The sequence below is a fragment of the Tuber melanosporum genome (assembly GCF_000151645.1).
Source record: "Tuber melanosporum whole genome shotgun sequence assembly, scaffold_73, strain Mel28".
NCBI classification, from domain to species: domain Eukaryota; kingdom Fungi; phylum Ascomycota; class Pezizomycetes; order Pezizales; family Tuberaceae; genus Tuber; species Tuber melanosporum.
Window position 1 is genome coordinate 353,918 of NW_003299121.1, and position 24,795 is coordinate 378,712.

The 24,795-nt window shown below is 43.2% G+C and overlaps 1 protein-coding gene; it reads left to right on the forward strand.

Annotated features, from left to right (window-relative positions):
* Positions 1-3,327: 3,327 nt before the first annotated feature.
* On the forward strand, positions 3,328-4,868 carry GSTUM_00010714001 (uncharacterized protein; the record flags this gene model as incomplete). XM_002841478.2 has 5 exons in its annotated part: positions 3,328-3,841; positions 3,984-4,067; positions 4,151-4,264; positions 4,316-4,450; positions 4,503-4,868. Exons 3-5 carry the CDS (start codon positions 4,160-4,162, stop codon positions 4,866-4,868), a joined length of 606 nt encoding a protein of 201 aa, XP_002841524.1. The 5' UTR covers positions 3,328-3,841; positions 3,984-4,067; positions 4,151-4,159.
* Positions 4,869-24,795: the final 19,927 nt, after the last annotated feature.

Sequence of the window (24,795 nt, forward strand, 5' to 3'; positions counted from 1 at the left end):
CACCTTCAACGCCATGCCGTAGTCTACGTATCCTCCCAGGATTCATGATGGATACCATGACGGCAACGTGTCCCTAGCGTCAAGCCACGTGACCCTTCTCCTTCGTACCCAAACCTGAGCTTGCCCAACTATTGCGCAAACTCATCACGCCCCGGAACCGCGATCCCTACAACACACCACTGGTCGGGGTCAACCACCAGGTGTACTAGTAAAATATGGACAAGATGAAAATGATTAGAGGCCCTGGGGAAGGGATCCTTTTACAAAAATACTATAGAGGTTGTTTTCATCCATGCTTGTAGCACCGTAACCTATGCCCGCATTTTCCCAAGTGGTTTGGGGGGAGGGCTGGTTTCAGTTGACCGGCGTCACATCATTATGGAGCGCATAGCCATGACATTCGGCCATTGTACCTGCGGTGGTTTCTAGGAGAGGACTTCCCGAAGCCGATTCCCATGTCCTGTTTACTTTTCTTTGAAAGATTTCTACTGACACGGTCCTCTCTCGCGATTTGACACGATCGGCTATATAAACCACAAGACTGCATTACAGGCAAGATGATATTTTGTTTACCTTCCCTCCTCTACTCCTTTCGATATCAGTGATCCCCAGCGGCCGGTCCGGTCAGTCCGGCTTAGGTTTTGAAAAGCCTGGGTCAGTCCGGTCGAAATTCTCAGCGGCCGCCAAATGCAGGCGGCGCCCAGGCAACCGCCGGGTCGAGTCTACAGGTGCGACACATGTCAAAGGCGCCCGGTGCCCAGGTAATCCGAAGATGTCGGTTGACGACCTGCGGGCTTTCAATTTTAAATCACTTGGAATAGGATAAGAGTAGCAGCATTCCCCCGGCCCTATATCTCGCTTAAGACAAATCTATGTCGACCACCATGATGGCCAAATATACTGTCCAACCCCAAGACACTCTATACCATTCTTCCCACAACTCTGTAACTGGCTGGGGTGAATATGCATTAATCGAGTGACTTTGTAAAAGTTTAATCGTGTTGAGTGACAAAATATTGATCTCTTGAAACATCGGCCTGGAGGTGACCCATGTCGGGCCCGGCTTTGTGGGACAACACGAATAGTGATCAGGATTTCACTGTAGTCAAAACCAGGCCTGGTGCTTTCTCGTCACTTGGAAGCGACCCTAGTGGGCAACTCATATTGATTCATGATTTCCACTACGCTTGTTCCAATTGAAGATCGGAATGGGAAGAATTAGGATCGCACCGGGGGATATGTGGGATCGGATATACACATTACGTGTAAAAGCTGGAATTGGTAGTGCATTTCTTTAATTGAAAAGCGACCATTGAGGTGCTTGAGTTGGTTGGAAAACACACTTCCACGGAGCATGTGTGATCCCTATATAGCCGCCGAATCAAAATAGCCGCCGACACCCCTCTAGAGGAGAACTCCTTCTGAGCAGAGCCCCACCCACTCCGAGATGTGGCTGCGGCTGGAAACATGTGTAAATTTCACCTTCATTGGTTCGTGATTTATTTCAAATACCCAGCACCATATCACAAGGAAGGGTTCAAATAACTATGGTCTTTCTCTCGTTGGTACCACTTCTGATATCATCGCTAGATGCTCAACCTTTTCGCACTGGATCTCTCGGGCCCTACCGTTTGATGGGGGAGTTGAGGTAGTGGGTTGCGCAGAGGTCATGCGGTTGTGCAATGATGCAATACGGGTATTAGTTTAATGTGCGCTGGGTCTTGGGGTGGGCTCTGAGTGAGCTGGCACACATAATTGTACAATCACCTTCACACGAAATGCCTAGTGGCACGATATATGGGTTTTTAGTTTTGTCGATACCCTCTGCCATTGGGTATGATAGCATTATCAGATATCGGGCATCTTCCCCACTTCGCTTCTTTCACACCCAACCACATCAAACACAAGACACCGAGCATAGAGAACAGGCTCTGGGCACCAGGAACGGTCATGGGACACCAAAGTGGTTCTAGACTCCTTGGGATAGTTGAGGATCATGACCTGTCGGGCCGGTTTGTTGCTATCCTATCAAGTTTGCTATGTTTTTTTCTCCAATTTCCCTTGTTGTCTGTTTGTGTAGAAGCAGATACCCCTCAGCCTATGACTAGCGCGCTCATTCCATAGTCGCTTTGTTCATGGCCCATCCATATCCAGGTTTGCTTATTTTCAATTATGATGACACTTTCACCATCTGATCCTACATCGCTTCCTTTTGTTTTCATCATTATCCCACAATTATAGAATCCCTCCACGATTTTTGCCCGTGCACAAACCCGTTTTCGTGCGCTCCCCAGTGCGGAACCTCCCTAATACAGCAGGGAACGCAATAATCTTGAACAAATAACATTCATCATTCGTGATACCCCGCCCTTTCCCGCCAATTTGGTTCCTTTCATCATATCCCTGCAGTGGAACCTGTCGCACCCATTTCTCCAGTTGCTTCCTCGGCTTTCTCTCCTCCCGATGTTTGTGCCGCATCAGTCTCTGTGATTGCTTCGATTGCTTCCGCTGCTTCCATTCCGTCCATTCCATGCATTACCTACCCGCCATCAGCGGCAAAGCGTGATATCATAACTGGCACACTCGAATATCGTCGGAAATATTCTATTATACGTTCTTCTGTTGTCACATTGATTTCTGGGACGGTGGGTACGCTTTGTTTCAACAAAATATCCCACGCAGGAGGAGTCCTAGTTAGTCGATCCAACACCGATTCATGGTAGTTTTTACTTATTGAATGGAATGAAGAACAGGTTCTACGTTGTAAATATGGCAGTGCTGGCGCTCCGGTGATCCCATTTCCCGTATGTTATCGGGTCGGGAGATTGTAACATCACGCGAAGCTGCATGGAAGACAACAGAACATATTCCCCACCATTCGGGAAGAAACGGTGTGATCCTTGAAAGGCTGGAGCGGGTTTTGGCATGTGGGGGCATCATGGTCTTAGCAAAGTTTGCTGAAGATCACTATCGAAGTCAAGCACCCGGAGCGGGTTTATTTCTTTTGCATTTTGATAAGCCATGAGTCAAAGACTAAGGAAGAGAGGTTAGCAAAGACCGCGTATTCGTATGTCGGTCGCTCGTTAAGGTCTCATAGAGGGGAGCGATGATATTGTAATGCCCGTAGTATAAGTGTGAGTGCAAACCAGCCTGCGCTCATTTATCACCAGCTATGCGAGAGGTGTACTATATGTGAGGTCAAATAGGGTTTGCACATAGGTTATCGTGGTTGTGTGATAAATGGAACTGTGTGTTACCCTCCTGTACTGACCTTTCTTCGTAACGCCGTAGCCCACTAGCCAGGTCGTAGTCACATTACATTTCCCATGAATCCCGCACTGATCCACCTATGCAGTAGTGTAAGAGAGCCAGCACGAGCTCGACGCCTCCGCTAAGTCTCCACCTCTCTGTACGGGATCTGATTCTACAGTATTATGCCTCGGGATACCAATATTGCTGCAAGTCGGGCATTCCGTGGCTCTTGGTGGCCCGCCATCTGCCTAGGACGTTTACCTGTGGACTCGGGGGGGAGCCGCGACACATCTGGGCCGAGGATCTGGGTGCGCATTGAAAATTGGCGTTGAAGGGCTCGGGTAGCTGCGACATTTGGGATATGTCGAAATTGAGTTTAGTCTTATCGGAGGAGACTGCAATAGCGAGACACATCACGATGATAATACTGATACACAACCTCCCCGAGCCCGACAGCTCCATTCATCGCATACAATCTCTATGCGTATACGCGAAATCCGGTTGATTATCGAAGATACCTCGAGTTCCCTTAATGTTCTGTTGATACCCGTGAAACTAAGGAAAACCTCGTAAAGGTTGCATCTTTTCGGTGAGAGCACTATTCCCAGTAAGCCTGCAGTTTGACACTCTATCTAGAGACATGATGAGGAGAGTCCCCTTGGTCTGCATTCCAATGGGATATGTTGGGGAGGTATCCCGGCTCGGAGCTCACAACCGGTAATCTTAGCTAGACAGGCCATTCCGCGACCCTCAAAACCATCGTCAACCAGAACGTTCCAAAGAGGCGAGAGCCAATTTGTACAACTGCAAGTTTAGTGAGTCTACCTTATCTCATATATCCACTGCCAATTTCGGGGGCACCAAGCATCGGCTTGCTAACATCATGAGAAATGACCAGTACCTGACCATGTTCCGCTTCATCAACTCTCAAGTGTTCAAGCCTACCAGAATCCAGTTCCACCGCCCCCGTACTGGAGTCGACCAAGTCTGGAGGAGCATCAGTACTACCCCGGTGAGTTTAGTTTCCCAATTGACCACGTACCATGTTAACCTGGCGGCGCAGAAACGGAGCGCCCGTGGTCGGGGGCGAGCACAAACTCCCGGCAGGTCAAGTGCTGATCGTACAGGAACTCAATCCCGGAAGACCACACACCAGGACACCGACGACAAACAAGGATGCTCTGGGGGGTCAGGAAATGTACTCTTCCATAATATGGTCGAATATTACAAGATTGCTAATAACAAGTTAGAATGGCTCTGGCCCAAACGGCAACCCCCCGCAACCGAAACCCGAAGAAGAAAATGAGGGTGAGACTTCGAAGGCAGATGCCGAAGATATAAAATCTCGCTTGCATCGTCTGGAAACTAGGATTGGTGAACTCAGCCAGGCGATTACCAAGTGTGATAGGAAGGTCGACACCAAGTGTAGGAATATCACCAAGAAGATGGAAACAGATCGCGAAGTCGCCCGGGATTTGACCGTCCGCCTCCGCGATTTCCTCGTATGCCTCTTGTCCAGCCACCGTTCTGGTCCACCCGCGGGAGGAGCTACGAAGAGAAAGTCCCCTCCCACCACTGTCAGTAGCTCTTCAACCACTGGGGATAGCAAGCACTAGGTAAGCATTGCAACACTCCTTTACTCGGAAATATTAGAAACTGATCAACTGGGATAGAGTAGTGTGGGTGTCTTGAATTTTCGTGTTCTCGACATCTGACACAAACTGGGGTTCCTGTAACACGATCTTTTAGCAAACCGAGTTGCTACTTGTTGCTTGTTTTTGCTTCTATCTCGGATGAGAGTCCAGCACGTACAGTATAACTCATATATTTATACCATTGCTATATCTGGTGCATGAACTACAGCTGTAAAGGCGGCTTGCTCACTCTCGGCCCTTCAGCGAAAACAGCTATAGGCATGACAGAGTGAGACTGCACGGGTGGCACGGGGGGAAGACGTGGTGCGTGAACAATATTCCAGCAATAAACTCTGCACCACACCGATTCAAGCCATGTCGATCGTCCACGGCGCCCTTACACACGAGATCCTACACACTCCCTCCCACCCAGGCCCCGCCCCCGCACCATATCAACCAATAAACATTTAAATAGCAAGCAAACACGAGAGGTCTCAGTCGTGGGGAGGATCCTGGAGCCTCACTTCTTAAATGTTACTTTTGATTATGTATTATGCCCGTGAAACATTTGATTGTGCAAATTATCAGGGGCATCGCGCTTATACCGTCTTGTGAATAAGCTACCTGTCGTGGTAATTATGACAAGAAACTGGAGAAAGGGCAACCAGGTATGATCAGAATAGACACCCCAATGAGGATGATGCGGCGGAGAAGAGGGCACAAGCAATAGTCTGAAGGATTCGACGGAATCACTGCTGAAACTTTGGGGAAATGTTACTGTACGAAAACGTAGTTAAATAAATTTTGGTGCTACTGGTGGTACTCGGAGAACTGGTTTACGGCTGCTGGAAATACGGATTATTGCGAGAGATATGGTTGGACTGAAATAATAAAGGTTGTGTTTTGAGCGCAATAATGTTTAGACTACAGCTGGTACTTTTCTAACTGCTGGTCCGACAATGTATTTAGCCTCGGCTACATTTCCGTAGTCTATTTCTTTACTTTCGTGCTCCTCAGCCTCGATGGGTTATCTTAATAGAGTATTGCATACTGTGTCGAGGGTACGCGCATATCTCCGGCGATATTCGAGTTTAGATAATGACATTGGAGTGCATCATGCAACACCAGCCCCATATTCGGATACCTGCTGCGTATCTACAAAATATTGACAAACCATACCAGCTGAGTCAAAGTCAGACTGGTCAGCTTCATGTTGACCCAACGCGGCCGGAGAGCGCCTGCTGACAATGAAAGTCTCTCCCTGACCAAGGCAGGAACGCTGGGACTCTGGTTCCGAACTGAACGTCACCTATTCCCATGAGCGAAGGGTGAGCAGGCATGGGCCATTTTAGCTCCAAAATGGTGAACGGTGACAAGTCAACGAAGAGAAATGGAGAAAGGCGCGGGCGATAGGTCATAACATGGGCAGTCGATCCCGAGCTACCATCACCCGCCGAGCAGTTTCAAACTTCAGAGGCGGAGATGGATCAAGAATATCCAGATCCTGAAAAGATTCCTGCAATACGAGTGCTTCCCTCATCTTGTCTTTACCTGGTTGCGATCGAGGCGTCCGTGTCCGCTGTCCGACTGGCGCACTTTACTCTGCAGGGCCCCCGCTCTAGTATTCCAACCTAATCCTATAGTCCTCACTCAACAATTGAGACATTTTGTTTGGCATACCTCAATCCCAGAAATACCAGGAATCCTTCCGAAACTCTTCGTCCCCCCCCCATGGGCACCCTCTTGGTGGTATTCTTCGGGTTACTGCTTGGGGGTTCACTCAATCAGTCAGATTGTGGAATATGTGAGAACGTTTGCATTGATACTTCGCGACACATTGCATAAACATCGTCCATGGAGCAGGGTAAATATGGCAGTCCTGATCATTAGCAAGAAAATAGGGTTTAAGAGATTTACAGGATTCCTGATCGAAGCAGTTTTCGGTAGTGCAGGGGTAGCTACTAGTTACCATGTCGACGATGGCACAATTTGCTATTCACGAACTTGATAGAGGCGGTTTTGTAGCCCTTAAATACCCCGCTATTGTACGGCATGCAATTGTCAAGAAGGCGCGGTTCGAGGAATGGGATGGGGCTGTTTCAACCGCAATAAATCAGATACCAAAAAATACTGCGACATATGGAGCAAAACTCCTGCTACCGTCCCTTGCCGGATTTATTTCTCTATTACCATATATACAAAATATTTGTTGCGGGTAGAAGTGCTTGGTTGGTTGGGGGGTTTTTTTCTATATTTGATTACAATATCGCTTATGATGCTAAGTTTGTTAGGTGTTTAAGGAACCAGGATTTTAAATACTACAGTATTAATTTACTGATTGATATCGCTCATACTAGATCGGAATCAATTTTTGTATTTAAAGACCGTTCATTTCTGCTACGATCGCCATTCGATCCCTCCAACGATATCTTTGTTCAACAGGTAACGAGTTGTAGCGTAGAAGTCATAAGCATTATTACTAAGCACCTTTGTACTAAGTTGAGCATCTCGCAGATGTCACATGTTGAGAGGATACCTTGAATTCACTTAAGGACACTAACAGCAATTGTCGTGCAATATACTACATGTTAGTTTGCGCTAGGGTTGATATGTAAGTCGTGAATATGAAGTAATATTTGTCCAATTATATTCTGGGAAATGATTTAGGTAGTGCAAGCCAATTTTATTTGTATTTGTAGGGCCAATACTGGCATAATACAGGTCCGGTGCTTGTGGACCCTGTTATCGGCTAAATGCTATTAACTACCACTTACTACGAACTAACAAAACCTCCAGTCCCCCACCACAACAATGCTCAAGGCATGGCCTTACTAGAACTCTAAATAAAAGTTCTTCAACAGTTGTCTCAGATGTGACAGGATTTCACAAATAACTGGATTACAAGTCATATGAGTTTTTTATGTCATGATTGTTATGTTTCACACATCATTTGATTATGATTCATGGATCTCGCACATATGACTCACTCAAGTCATCTAGCATGTTTATGTGATTAGTTATTATGTTTTGCAAATTACTCAATTATAAGTCTTAGGATTTATGCTTATGACTACAGCGAGTCAATTGACTGATTTACCAGAATTTCAGATCACTCAAAGCTATGACTAGGAAGGGCTAGTATTTGTGAAGATAGAACACTATAAGGAGGAGGGTACGGCTGAGGAGGATACACTATTCACACTATATTCTAAGCGATTTCTTTGTTCTTACATTTACTGCTCCTCAGAGTCTAATGGTATATCTTCATCCAATCTGAACCATTACATTCTAGCTCATGAGAGGCTTTGAGTCCTTAACCTCAGTACTATCTTCTGCCCTCTTTGCTATCTCTCTCTCTACATTTGCTAGAATCTGTAGTCCCCTTTTACTTGGCTTTACATTTATTCACTTCAGCTGGCTACTTACAGTGACAATGGCTAAGTGAGTATCTACTCCCTCTGCTGTGACTACTTTACTTTCAATGGTTGTCTTGTCTCATGTCCTAAATAGCAGCTTCTCCGAGGAGGTTGAACTAACTCACCTTTGGCATCAAGTAGCTATCCATGTTGGGTGCCTTCATCACCTAGAGACAGAAGGATCTGCTGAGTCAGCCGCACAGGTTTCTGAGTACCAAATTGCTAACAGTGGGTTTCTTAGTATGGTGGTGCCAACACTTCTAGTGTTATTCCATATTCAGTAGTCTAATCTGTTTGTGTAGTTACTATACTGGTGTCTTTTGTAGGGGGTCAGCAGGTATCTGAGAATGCTCCAATAATGGCTGTATAGCATACTCGAAGAAATGTTTCACCAGCATTCATTTTCTTCAGGCGTGGTGTAGTAGTTTTCAGTCTTGGTATCTGTGAGGTCATGTCATGAGTATGGTTTAGCAACTAAGGGCCTTTCACATAACTCATGATTATAAGTCATTGGTACATTATTATTTTACTCATATGACTCATTCAAGTCTTATCACTTGTTAGCTAATGATTTTATAGGTTTTTAACATGACCTCATGATGAGGTAATAGGTTTTGCACATGTGACCACTTTAGGTCATCTGACTTGTTGATTGTAATATGGTTGATTTATCAGTTTTCACAGATGACCTTTATACAAGATGATGGTTTTTGTACATTTAACTACAGTGGTCATATGACCTCTTTATTATGATTTGGTTTCATGCATGTAACCACTTTGGGTTACATGCCTGGTAGTGGAAACAACACTTTATAAGGAGGACAGTAGTACTAAGTAGGATAGGCTCTTTACGTTTCATTTTAACTAATTTCCTTGTACTTGCGTTTTCTACTTCTCGGTTGTAAGCTGCTATATCGCAATAGTCCTATTTGCTAGATAGCTATCTGAATTCGCCTAGTATCCTGGTAACGGTGGGTTGTTGTGTGGTGGAGGGCTTGTCTACTGGTTTGCATCTCAATTTGTCATACTGGTTATCTTGCAATGCTAACACTTCATATCATTCAGCAAACTGGCTCTAGAGCCTCTTGAGGTAAAAGGTCTAGGAATTCCCACATATTGTCTACTCTTACATTTTGTGTTAATTGGGGGGAAATAACAATATGTTTTAGCGAATCTTCTTTGTTGGCCATCAGCCCAGTACATATTTGTTGGTTTGTAATATAGTCCTGAGTTCTCATGATACAAAACATACTTGGGATAGACTGATAACATTCTCAAGTTTCAACATGTTGTACCAGCCACATCTATCTTCTGGTAGTAGGGTGATATGTACGCAGTCTCTTGTTGTTATGTTATATTTCTAAGGTCAGAATAATTCGATGTTGTTTTCACCTTTCCTTGTAGTTTTGTCCTGGTGGCATTTGTGGTATTTGAGTCAGGCGTCTTGTTCTCACGTTGGTCGTGATGGCTTTTAACATTAATGCCTATAACCTTTAAGCTGCTCTTCATGGTTCCCCCAGGGTGTGTGGGACAATTCACTTGCCTACACTTGCCTTGTCTGTGCCTGTGGTTGGTTTGGTTGTTAATTGTTGTTGGTAGCTTCACCCTTTGCAAGTGGGGCCTACCTTCTGTTTGTCTGCTTCTGTTAGTGAGCGCTGGCTATTCCTGTCGTATTGGTCACTGGTGTCTATTGCACAGCATTTGGTCTGTGGCTTTGCCGAACCTTTGAGGTGAACTTCACCAGGCTCTACTTACTCTTTCCCAGCTCGCTTTTGACTTTTGTTCAGCTAGACTAGATAATGTGGCTCATGCCGATGACTTTGTGTATTGGTTTTGCCCCGTTTTATAGCTCGTGGCTATGGCTTGTAGGCTCCGCTGTCGGTTATGCGGTGTTGGAGAATGTGGTGCTATTAGAGTGACCAAGCCTAGTACCTGCTGGCCCTGGTTAGGGATAGGCCATCTTGTCGCTGTTAGCCAGTTGGTCTGTCTGAGTAGCAGAGGGGGCAAGATGGGCTTTGTAGTATCTAGTATTTGGGTCTTAGATGGAGATGAATGTAGGAGAAGAGGCACCTGTGAGGCCCAGTCGTGCATGTGTATTGTTGGATGATGTCAAATTAAGTGTTTCTAGCCTGCTTGGACTAATAAGGTAAAGCTGCTTAGTGCAGCAAGGCCTTCTCATGGTCCAGTCTAGCTGAGGCCACCTGTGTGCATAATGGATTGTGACTACCTGGCTGGACTTGTTTGTGTCTTGCACTCAACAGTTTGTGGATTTTATTTGGTTTTATTAGTTTGGCTACAGGCATGGTGGGAGGAGGCATAGCACTATAAGTGGGAGATGGACCCCACTAGACTTTACTGGTTTGTCATCATCCCTATGAATTTCTTTTATTTATGGGATTTTGTTTGATGAACAAGTTGCCAGTACATGTTCTCATCACCAACACGCTCTTCTGAGGCAATTGGCAAAGTCAGTTTATAGGGTCAAGGGCATGGCATGCGGCTATGAGAGGTAGGCATATCGGTCACCTCCGCACTACCATTGTGTTACAGGAAGGTTTAGTTTGTTAGTTGGTCTTCTACTGTAGCAAATATTTGGTGGGACTGTATTTCAGCCACGTAGTAGTCGTTTTATGTATGTTGAATGAGCAATCTGGTGATGTTGGCCATTTTCTTAGCTTCCGCTATGCTTAACTTTGCTTAGCCTGAGACCAGATAGGATACGAACTTGAACCACAGAAGATTATGTGTTGTTCTACGGTCTTCTAATTGGTTGACGTAACTGCACTACACGGGCAAGGTAGGTGTGGGAGAGTAGACTTAGTTAGCTGAGGATTAGTATTATACCAATTCACCGTATTCATGTACTAGCGTGGCCTCTTCATATACCACTATTGATGGTAATATTTTACTATATAACTAGATTCAATTCAATCTATATTTCCAACTTATTACTTTAATACATATAAAACACTTTTATACTTTTTATCAATATCATAATCTTTAATACTATTTTGACTAGAATACTCCACATGCGGAATATTTAGAGTAAGTTCATGATTGTTTTTCCTAATAGAAGACAATGGTCTTGTAGTATTGCTATTGTAGACAGAGGCCTAGAGCGATAGAAAGGCTAAGACAAAAAAGAGATGAAAATAAGTGTTGTTCTCTGTTGCCAAAAACTGAGCATCTGATGAGGCATTATTACATTATATGGTATCAACTAGTACAAAATTAAATGATACAAGAATAGTTCCATTATCTCAAATAGAGAAGGAGAGGTTGATATTTACAATTGGTCCCTTAATGTAGATAGATTTTGTAATACTCTTCAAGACATTTCAGCAGAGCTCTTCAGGCAAGCAAGTCCCATAACTTAGGGGAACAGATCATAGTTAATCACTCTCCGACAGAAGCTAGAATAATACAAAAATGTGCATGATTAGCAGAATCTGTGCCACTGGTTCTGACCACTCTGCCACTACATCCTAATATTCTGGTAATGACTGAAAGCCAATTCTAAACATTTCTTACAGTAATACGAAATCTGATAACATGACAGTAAATATCAAACGGCCAAAAGCCAAAGAACCCGAAAGGTACGCAGGAGAACAATATAAGCTAAGAATATTATATGGAAAAGACAAAGGATTCTTTACCGTCCAGTTATATGGAGAACACTACAACAGAATCAATATTCCAGTTGTGGAATATATATGGAAAGAACTCACTTGACAATGGATCGTGCCTTTTCAAGATAGAAGGAAACATATGTAACAAATCACCTATGCACAGTTCAAGGCAACGCTCTTTGAGCAGTTCAGCAACCCAATACCATGGAAACAGTAAGACAAATGTAGAAAAGACTCCTAGGAGAAAAAGACTCTTTTGTCATACTGGAACAAAACTTCACTACTGGACTATGAGGCAGAATTCCTAAGACCACCCTTGGAACTTGCTGATAAGAAAATTGTAGCATCCTGAATGAGCAGCATGGGGAATTTCGGACCTGAGGTTCACATTCTCAGAATGATTTTCAGGATAGACAAGAGATAAGGAAAGTATAGTAAATATGGTTTAACATAACTGGAAAGCACAATAGCGTACAGTATGGTTGAGTTGTTCAGGAAGGTAGATGAAGCGTCCAAATCACAAGGAACCTGAAGCGAGAGCAGAGCTTTACCAGCCGGTAAAACAATAGAATTGGAGAAATTCAGTTCAAGACCTGCCCTTGACCTATCAAACGAAGAATATGCGAGTAGGATGCATGGTAAACAGGACTTGAGATGGGGAAAAGCAGGACATAGGATAGAGGAAGATTCAAGCCAACCTGACATCACATACCTACCAAGAAACACAGGAGGCCGGAAACAATTACTGCTCATTCTGGAGGAAGAACAACATCTACGCAATCATTCCGAAGTATTCCCAGACAACAAAAACGAGTTTTCCCAGTAAATTGTGCTCTTGCAGACCCAAGATGCAGACCTGGGAAAATCATCAAGTTAGCGAACTACTATAGGGTATTAAACAGGGAAGGATGAGAGCAAGTTGGAGATTAGGCGATGAAGAAGATATAAATACACCAGGAAAAGTACAAAGAAACAACAATATATGCAATGCTCGATATAGGGGCTACCAAAGATTTCATCGATTAAGAAATCGGTACCAAATATAGCCTGTATATCAGAAAGTGGCGAAAGTAAGAAAAGTCCATATAGCCGATAAAAAGCCAAGAGCACGGGGACCAATAACCTAAATGGTGGAATTATCCATAAATATTAACAGGTATAGGAAAGCAGCAACAATCTGGTAACAGATATTCAGAGCCAGGAAAGATTCCTCTGGAGGCCATTGTTATGAAAACACAACTCAACCAGCAACTGTAGTGAAAACAAGGTGATCTTTACTGGTAAAAGATTTGTGATCCAATTTCTTCACAGTTGACCAGTGGTCTACTGGATACCAATGAGAGAAGTGGAAGAAGAAACCCGGGATGAAAGGTTCATGGAGATACCGCAAGACAAGAGAATCTGGATACAAAGAGTGCACCCATAGGCAAAATTGCCTATGAAGGGTTCTAAGAGGATAGTAGGATACAACCACTAAGCCAATGAGAGGAACAACATATGTGCCAAGCAGCAGGAAATGATAGTGACAGACATAGAGAGTAGACTACCAGATGGCATTGATGGATAATAGCACTCCACAGTAGTCTGTCAGTTAAACATAGACTTACTAGCAAGGCTGGGGTTATTGATGCCGACAATGAGGGTGAAATAAAGCTAGTACTGGCTAACCAGGCATATGAAGATTACAAAGTCAAGAAATGCGATCAAATTGCACCATTATCATTGAAAGAATAAATAACCAAGAACTACATGTGGTAGATCAAGTAGAAGAAAGCCAGAGAGGAGACAGGTAGTTGGGAAGAACAGACCAAACTGAGTCCGATACAAGAACAAGGACAGTATTCAAAGAGAAAATGGCATAAGCATTTGGATAGCACTATCGAAGAGGAGATATTACTGGAATTCTCAAATGGATATCCAAGGATGAAATAGCGGTCCTAGTAAAAATCAACATTTTCATGGAGCTAGCAATCCATGACAGGAAATACGAATGGAAGAAGGAATGAAACAAACTAATTTTAAAGAATACTATTAATTCAAGAACCATTTTCAAGAAGAAGACATGGAGTAACTACCAAGAAAACCAGTAATCAAGTACCAGATACAGCAAGACAAGGACCAAAAGATAAAAAAGTCAAAGGATATTCCGTACAAGAATCTATACCCACTATAAGACGCAGAACCATGGGAACTCAGAAAGCACATTAAGCAAAACCTCAATAGAGGATAGATTACAGACTCTTTCATATCAGGAGGAAGTCCAATACAATTTGTCAACAAGAATGATGAAAAGATGAGACTCCATGTCAACTATGCAGCCTTCAATTCTGTTACTAAAAAACATCGGTATACAGTACTATTGATTGGAGAATTATTGGATGAGTTACAAGGAGTAAAATACTTCACCAAAATAGAGATCAAGAATACATACCACAACATGTAAATCAAGGTAGCAGACCAGTGAAAAACCACATTCACCTCAAAATACGGAATGTTGGAATCCCTGCTTAGGCCCTTCTGGTGACAAAATGTGCGAGGTTCATTCCAACAATGTATTAACAAGTTATGAAACAAGTAACTCAACATATGTTGCATTGTATACTTAGACAATGTACTTCTCAATTTTTCGAAATATGCAACAACACCTGAAGGACATCAGTAATATCGTGGATGCAATTAAAGGAGCAGGAATGAAGATTAAACTATGGAAGTACAAATTCCTGAAGGAATAAAGTCAATACATTGGATTCGTCATATCATGAAACGGAATGAAGGTCCAAGCATTGAAAATAGCTGCAATGTGGGACTTGGCCAAACAGCAAAATGAAATAAATGTTGAGTGCTGAAGAGTATTCTACAACTTTAGTTGCATCTTCCGAAAATGCTTTATCAGCCTTGCAGAACTACTCTACAACCTAACAAAAAAAGACAAAAGATTGAATGGAAAGAAACAAAACAGAAGGTATATGAGGCTATGAGGACGCATCTGATATCAGCATCAATACTGGTCGCTTTTGACACAAACCAAAGAACAATAATTGAAAGGGACGCCACGAAATATGTATACTCAGACATAGTATTGCAACCAGGCAAAGATGTAAAATGCTCGTATCACGGCAGATTAATGGATATCGAGTTTAGTTTGAAAGGTGTTGTAATGTAGGACTTTCTGAGTTATACTTGATTGGATAGAGTTACTATATGACAGAATCCAAAGGAACAATGTGGAAACATGGGTGGTGACTGTGAATCAAGAGTCCGATTATTAATCCTGAGATTTCTTTTATTATATTAAGTGGTAACCTCCGCCGTAGTTTAGATTCTTCACGCAGTCTGGTATTTTCCTCTGAACACCTATGCTTAGGAAATTACAACACTTTATCACTTCATGTCACCGCAATTCCTGAACCGCTGAATATCCTGGCACAAGTATATTGTACTTATATACCTGAACCTCCTTATTTGTCCGACCTGCATCAGTACAGTGGTATGCCTTGAACTATTCAGCCTTGTCCAGACTTTACTTGTTACACAAGATTGCATCTACAAGGATTCAACCCACACCACACCATGTCCTGTTGTATCCATCTCTCCACTGCCACTCTCTACTCCCTAGACAGTATGGCTACCATGTCCAATGAGGATGTTCAATACCTGAACCATGACCCAATAGTTAACTATCAGATCTGCCTCCGGGACATGTTATAATATGTTGTCGCGCAGCCTTTCCTTGCAGACCCTGTGCCTTCCGAACAATCTTCAGCCTACCTCTGGATCCAGCAAGAGCTACGCGCTGTTAAGGAAGACCTCCAGACCCTCCGCCTGGCAGGATAAGGCCTGGAAGCCCGCCTAGCTACCGGTGAACAAGATATTACTCGCACCAATGCTAGAATTACCTCTCTTGATACCGCACTTGCCAACACTCCTCAGGGAGCAGCAGCCAGAGGTAGAAGCAAAAAGACAGCAATCGCAGCCTCGCCAAGTTCCATTGTACCACTGAAAACGTCCGACCTTTCGCTACACAGCTACAGATGAAATTGCAAGGAGATGCCTACCGATTCACAGATGAACAGTACCACCTCGCCTATGCCATAGGATTACTAGAAGGACGTGCTTTCCTCCAAGTACAACACAATGTCACCTTGTAAGAAATCAACTACATAAATGTGGAAGCTCTCCTAGCAGAGCTGGAACAAGCCTTTAGCGATCCTAACCGACTAGTAACAGCGGAACGAGTCTTGAGAACCCTGCTACAGAAGAACTGCCTCTTTGTCAAATACTTGGCAGACTTCCAACGCCTTGCTGCTGACACTAATTGGAATGATGCTGTCCAATGTACCTCCCTCTACCATGGCCTGACTTCAGAACTCAAAGATACTCTAACCTCAATCCTGGACCCTCCTGAACACATAAATGACTATGCCAACTTGTTGAAGAAGTTGGACAACAACATCCGTGCCTGTGCAGCAGAAAAGAAAGGTTCTTTGTCCTCCTCGTAGCATACCCCTGCTCCTGCCCCAGCCTGCCAAACAACCCTGACCTCTACTACCACAGCACCTCATACTGCTTACGGCCTAATGGACCTTTCCAGTGGGCGACATGCCCTTACTGATGCACAACGACAGGAAAGGATGAGGCGTGGCCTCTGCCTGTACTGTGGAGAACATGGACATATGGCACGTGAGTGTCTGAACAAGAAATCCCACTGCATGTAAGATAAGAACACCCTTCCTACTAGCACTCCCGATATACCAGAGGATACACATCCTGACTCTGAGCAGTCGGAAACCTAGTAGTCCCATGTGCAGAATATAATACTAACATGGGACATGTTAAGTCTTCTCCTGGTCTCTCTAGATCAAGTTTGACTTGGGATCAAATGGAAAATGGAATTGAGGATAAACACTAGGTACTCACCAGTGATATTATAGACAACCAAAATGTAATCTGTTTCCATGCCCTCATTTATTCTGGCGCAACTGGATATGCTTTTATTGATAAAGACTTCGCCAACAGCCACTATCTCCCCCTTTACTCCCTAAAAGAACTTGTCACCCTGGCCGTCATTGATGGTAGACCTATTATTTCTGGGGCGATAACCCACCGTACCCATATAAAGCTGAAAATCAAAGACCAACTAGAACTCATCCCCGCATTCATTACCAAGTTAGGTGGATACCCCCTCACATTAGGTACCCCATGGCTGAAACAACATGATGTTGCAATCAACTTCGCTAGCAATACTGTAATATTCGAGTTGGAATACTCTCTTATGAACTGTACTCCCAATGTCTCTGGTACTGAAGGAGTGGAGGAGGAGATATCATACTTTCTATAAGCCTATACGATTCAACATGCCCTGGACCACAAGGCTTTGGAAGAACCTGAAGTCAGAAAGATTGTTCCCCCTAAGTACCATGATTTTAAGCCTATATTTCTGGAGAAAGAACAAGACTACCTGCCTCTGCATAACCCAGAGGATTATGCGATACCTCTTAAACATGACTTTACCCCCCATTTTGGTCCTCTGTACAACCTAGCACCCCATAACTGGAAGCCCTGCTTGGATGGTTAGACGAAAACCTTGGAAAGGACTTCATTCGCCCTTCCTCCTCCACGGCAGCCTCCCTTATCTTATTAATCAAAAAAAAGGATGGCTCGCTATACATATGTGTAGACTACAGGGCTCTGAATGCAGTACCAATCAAGGATTACGGCCCCCTGGCCCTCCTTTCGGAGACATTTGTGCTGCTAACGAAAGCTAAAATCTTTAAGATACTTGATATCCGTAAGGGCTACAATTTAATCCGTATGAACAAAGGTGAAGAATGGAAAACCACGTTCAGGACCCGATATGGACTCTACGAATAAAAGGTCATGCACTTTGATCTTACCAATGCTCCGACCACCTTCCAGGCTTATATCAACAAAACCCTGGACTCGGGCCTGGATCGCTTCGGTACTGCCTACCTGGACGACAAACCGATATACAATGAGACCGAGAAAGAACATGTGGACCATGTCCAGTGGGTATTGGCCGCACTGCAGGAAGCTGAATTGGAGGTGAAGACTCAAAAATAAAAATTCCATGTTACTCAAGTTGAGTACCTCGGCTTTATCATCACGACTAAGGGAATCCACATGGACCATACCAAAATAGAAACCATTATAGCTTGGCCTATCCCTGACTTCATACTAGATGTGTGCAACTTTCTTAGAGTTGGGAACTTTTACTGAAGGTTCATTCGCGTATTCTCTGGCCTGGCTCAACCCCTTACTGGACTCACTAAAAAAGGCCACACTTTTATATGGACTTGGGAGTACTAATTAGCTTTTGATAAGCTAAAGATACCATTTACCACTGCTCCTGTCCTGATGCACTTTGACTTTGAGAAATATGAGGTTATGGAAACTGAGGCCTCTGATTTTGTCTCTGCTGGCATCATGTCTCAACAAGACAATGAAGGAATTCTCCACCCTTTTGCATACTATTCCAAGAAATACAGCCCCGCTGAGTGTAACTACGACATCTATGACAAGGAACTGATGGTAGTAGTATGGGCCTTTGAGTAATGGTGTTGCTACCTGATAGGAAAGAAAGTCACTATCCTGACAGACTACCAAGACCTTAAACATTTCATGACCAAGAGGCTACAGAACAGGAGACAAGCCCGATGGTCAGAATTCCTGACAAGGTTTGACTACTATATCAAGTACCAGTCAGCAAGGTTAAATGGTAAAGCAGATGTGTTAATAAGGATGAAGGGAGAGTCAGAGGAGGAAGCTACAAAGAGGAAGAACCACCTGACACTGGTAGTATTGAGGTGCCAAGGATTGGGTTTGTTGGCGAACATTACACTCCGTACTAGAGAGTCCCTCTGAGAATACCTCTGGCAAAAAGCAGACCAAGCTGACCCAAAGCCTAATCAGATCCTCAAAGGCCTTGACTAAGGCAATAGACATTCCCGGTTGGCTTCATTAGCAGAATGTGCCTGCAATGGGAACTATCTCAAGTTCCATAACTGGCTCTATGTACTAAACTATGAATTCCTAATTCTCAGCTTAATCCCAGCAGCCCATGACCTGCCTTTGGCTGGGCATCCAGGAAGAGAGAAAACGCTGGAGCTGTTATCATGACAGTATGTCTGGCTTGGCATGAGACGAGATATTGGGCAATATGTAGACAACTGCTATACCTGTCAGTGGAGCCGTACCTCCAGCCACACCACTTTCAGCATTCTGAGACCCCTTCCAATCACTGACAGGCCCTAGAAACAGGTATCCATGGACTCTATCACTGGCCTCCCATGGAGTGAAGGAAATGATGCTATCTTAGTAGTAGTCGACCGGCAGAGCAAGATGCATCACCTTATAGCGTGTCGCACAACAATCGATACCCCTTACCTGGCTGAGTTGTACCTACGACATATCTGGAAGCACCACAGCCTACCCCACACCATCACCACTGACCGAGGTACTCAGTTCACCTGTGAGTTTGTAAATTGTATATGTGAACGCTTACAGGTGGTAAGGCAGCTATCCACCACATTCCACCCACCGACTGATCGTCCAACAGAACGGATTAATGCTATTATGGAACTGTACCTACAGGCCTATGTGAACTACCAACAAGAGGACTGGTCCTAGTGGCTCCCTATGGCAGAATTCGCAGCAAACAACCACCCCTCAGAAACTACTGATGTCTCACCTTTTTTTGCTAATTACGGCTGCGGCCCCCAAATGGACCTGTTAGAGGAACCTCAACCCATGAATTGTAACTCTAGAATCCCGTGCAGACAATTTATTGAGGCCATACAAGAGATACATCTCTACCTACGGGCAGAGATGTCCTTTGCCCAAGACCGGCAACAGGAGTATGCTGATAGAGGAAGGATTCCCGCACCCCACTTCCAGGTAGGCGATCTTGCATAGCTAGATGCAAGAAACGTCTGCACCCAATGACCCTCTACCAAGTTGGACAACAAGTGTCTAGGTCACTTCCCAGTTCTTGCAGCCATTGGGACCCATCTCTACCGTCTAGAACTCCCACTATCTATGAGGATATATAATGTCTTCCACGTATCGCTACTGGATCTCGCTGCTCGTGATCCCTTCCAGGACAACCCCTACCACCACCACCACCAGTTGAGGTTGACGGAGAAGTGGAGTGGCTAGTAGATGAGGTACTAGATGCTGGGATTACACGGAACCAACTCCGCTATCTTATTTGATGGAAAGCTTATCTCGAGCCTAGTTAGGAACCAGCCAGCTCTAGTAACAAACTAGAACAAGTCAACCAGTTTCAAGCAAGTTACCGCAATAAACCTGGCCCCCGACCAGAATAACAAGCACACGCCTCAAGGGTCTTCAGCATATGGGAGGAGAGCTTGTCTCATCACACATTAATGGATGCAGAGTTTAGTTTAAAATTGCTTGTATCATAAAACTTTGTGAGTTATACTTGATTGGATAGGGTTACTATATGACAGAATCAAAAGGAATAATGTGGAAATGTGGGTGGTGACTGTGAACCAAGAGTCCGATTATTAATCCTAAGATGGCTTTTGTTATATTAAGGGGTACCCCCCTGCTGTAGTTTAGATTCTTCACACAGCCTGGTATTTTCCTCAGAACACCTGTACTTAGGAAATTACAACACTTTATCACTTCATGTCACAGGAATCTCTGAACCTCTGAACCTACTGGCACAAGTACGTTGTACCTGTATACCAGAACCTCCTTATTTGTCCGACCTTCACCAGTACAGTGGTACGCTGTGAACTATCCAGCCTTCTCCAGACTTTGCTCGTTACAGCTTGCCACTATTTGATCGATCTAAGATAATAACTCTAACAGAATACAACTAATATGTTGTAAATAACATGCTTATGGTAATAGTTCTGGTATTGAAGGAAGACAGGAGATATGTCCTGAATAATAACCATCCAGTCCGAGATCTCACTAATCATATATATTGTCAGGAATATGGCTTGGCATAAAAAAAGGTCTTCATATAACTCATGATTGTGAGTCATATGTATGTTATTATTTCGCACAGATGGCTCATTTAGGAGATAGGACTTGTTGTATTATCATTTGTTATGTTTTCCACATGCCTCGATTATGAGTCATGGGAAGTACACGTGGGGAGCTAGCCGTGTAAGTATATCCCACATACATAATTTTTGCTTCGTACGTGACCTTGTTCCTAGGTATTGGGCTTTAAGCATGTGACTTCCTAGGCGTCATATTACTTGTTTATTCTGTTATGATTGGTTTATGAGTTTTTCCAAATAGCCTTACTATAATGTAATGAGTTTTACATATGGGACCACTTTGGTCACATGATTTGTTTATAATGAGTAGGTTTTGTACATGTGAGTACGTTAGGTAATAGGACCTGGGTCGAAAAGAACACTATACAAGGAGGCCAGTACTGCCGTACAGGACAGGTTCTGTACAATTTATTCTAAGTACCTTTCCTACTTATTACGTTAAGTAATGTAAAACACTTTTACATTCTTCATCATCATTGCGACCTTTATTGCTCTTACGACAAGAAGACTATTTACATGAAAGGGTCTTAGCTGGAGACAACCTAATAGAACTCCTAGTGGTCTATGCCAATGAAGATTCAGTTCTGTGGACGGCGATTTAATAGGAAGGCTCAGATTCAGAAGTATTATTTATGACTACTAAGATAGAAGTGGAACAGTAAAATATAATTGTGGAAACAATATTATAGTGTGAAGGTCTCGTCTCTCTTACTTTATAATGTCTCAAAGCTTGTGAGGTAATTCCGCATAAATATTCGGTGTCTGAGTATTCGCAGACTACATTTTTGTATTATACAATTTTGCACTTCACTAATTATGACTCGTAATGTCGGGTATTCTTCCGCGATTGAAACACTTGGAGACTCGGTAAATCACAACACCCTTTTCAGTAGTAACGATATAACTAATTGGGAATCCGGCTATTGCCAATTGTCATTACCGGATTATCAGAGTCTTTAGATGTTTTCCAGTTCTCATGTCAAACTGAGTTGGTTCCAATTGCCTCGATCTATTGATGAAATAATCATTTTCATCTACCAATCATATCTGAAATGCTAGCCATAATCGCAATCATCCTAGATCACCTGACCTTCAACCTTGCTAACTCCTAATCCACCCAATTGATATCATCTGTGGGACTTCTTACTGTTTTACCGAAACCTATTCCACTTGATTGACACATAAATCTATGGTAAGCAACCATTTAGTGCTCTAAATAGCCGGAATTCTATCATCATTCTGGTATTGGGAATTATTTCTACATTAGAATATATTCCCACACTGTGTTGTAACACTCCATGAACTTTATTGACCTCTGCAGTAGTGTTCCTCAGGGTTGTCAACTCTTCTGGGTATGTTACAGTGAGTACAAATATATTGGCTTCTCGTTAAAATCCTTTACCATTCCATACCATCTCTTTGTCACAAAAACATCCCGTTAACTATGGCTAGTACCCATGTTGCCACATCTTTGAAGCCTAGTAATCTCATGTGTTATTATTGGATGTGTTCCATTCCTTTTATGAGACCTGGCTGAAGGGCCTCTCTAATATACTCCCTGAATAGGATCCTGTCGGCGGGATGGAGGTGAGGTATACAGTATCATTCCGATACCTTCAGTTTTGTGGTATTATGATCACATGATACAATTGAGACTGAGATACATGATGACTGAGAGGCCTGATAAGCTGGGCAGGATAGGGTGTTGTAGACTAGAGATTCCGATTCCGAGTGCTGTTAACCTATCTAGGATGATCCCCAGGTATCAGAACAAGTTATTCACAACCAATAGTCAGAAAATGATTATGATATATATTCTCGATAGAAGAGAAAGGTCTTGAACTGTGGGCATAGTATACACAGGCCGCTTGCTATCATAAAATGAACAAAAGAAGAGGAGAAGTATGGTTCGCTATCACTAAAAATTAACTATTGAATGGAGGATCATTACATTACAAATAGTTACCTAGTCCGAGTTTAAACGTTTCAAGATGACATCCTTCAATCTAAATAGGGAAGGAGATCTTGACATTGACAATGAGAATGTTAATCTAGTAGATTTCAGGGATGCTGGAGATCCATATTCCACAAAGCACTCGAGGGCCATAGTTGCAGCAATATCAGCAAACAGATTACACAGGATAGCTAACTGGCAGAAATATAATGATAAAACATGATATTTGCATCCACAGTTCCAAAGCCACCGGACATAGTGATGCTGGCTCCAGGTACCCATGTCATAGACATTGCAGAAGCTCAGTCTTAGTCTTTCCTAGAAGTAATACTAAGTATGATATCAGGTCCATGGAATGTCTAGAGGAAAAAAGTAACGGAATCTGATACATATGAAGGAACTGCAGATGAACTGTAAATATTCCCAGTAACATGTAAAGAATACTTCGTGGTTAAAGGACAAGGAGAGCAATATGACAATATCAAAATTCCATAAGTGGAATCACCTTAAAGAGGACTCATCTGGCAATGCATGATACCCTTTCAGGAAGGAGAGAAGCCAAGAGTCTCTCTTACGTAAGACAAATTCAAGGCAGTCTTTTTAGAAATATTTGACAATCGCCTTGCTAAGGAGACAGGGAGATGGAAGTTTGAAAAGCTTCAACAAGTAAAGCAAATCTTTGGAGCATATTGGAACACATGTCAACTACAGGAATATGTGGTAGAATTTGACAATGCGACTCTCTTCATTATCCTATTAAGAAACTGTTACAGACAACAATCAGAAGCATGTGGAGATTCAAACCTCAATATCACAATGTCAGAAAGGTGGACAAGATGGTCAATTGACAAGGAAGATCGACAAGCCATAGTTGGGAACAACTCAGGAAACAATATTACATGCAAGATAGTCGAATCATCGAGGAATATTGATGCGACATATAGACAATAAACAATCAATTTGTGAGAGGAGTATAATCAACCAATGTACCAATGGAATTGGACAAGGCAAGGGCTGGACCAGGCATTAATATATCCAAGAAACAAGATGCTAGAAGGAAGAATGAAAAACTCTCGTGGAAGTACACTAAGGCTAGACATTGAGTAAAGGAATGCAGAAGCTGATCTGGCAATGGAGACCAAGAGACAAAAGCAACAGGAAACAATCAGTTCCAATTCCAGAAAAATAATAACATCCCGCAGCTGATTGCCGGGTACTCATGAGCAGACAATGGGGAGGGTCTCTGCTAAACTGTGGTTGGGGAGACCTAGGTTGGAGACCTGGAAAACCTATCAAGTTAGCGAACTACAAGATAGGACTATACATGCAATGAGGAGAAGAAATTGGAGATCACGTGATATTCAACATTAAGATATACAAAGAAAGGCAGAAAAAACTAACAATATATACAATGCTTGAATCCGGGTCTACCGATGATTTCATTAACATGGAAATATGGGACAAATGAAGCTGGTACTCCAAGAAAGCCAAGAATGTGAGTCTAGTCTGCTTAGTGGATGGGAAGCCAAGCACAATAGGCCCCAAACACCATATAGTGGAAGTACCTGCAGCCATCAACAGCCATAAGGAAATGGTAACCCTGCAGATGCCGGATCTCAAGAACCAAGGGATGGTAATTGGGATGCTATACTTACAAAATTAGGATACCACGATCGATTGGAACAAGAACAAGATGACATTTAGTAGCGAACGATGTGTAACATAACATCTCGACAGTTCCTGGGTAGTGTACCAACCAATATGAGAAGCGGAAGATGAAACCCTACCTGCAAAGTGCATTGAGATAGGGCAAGACAAGAGGCTCATGATGCGAAGACTATATGATGAGGTAAA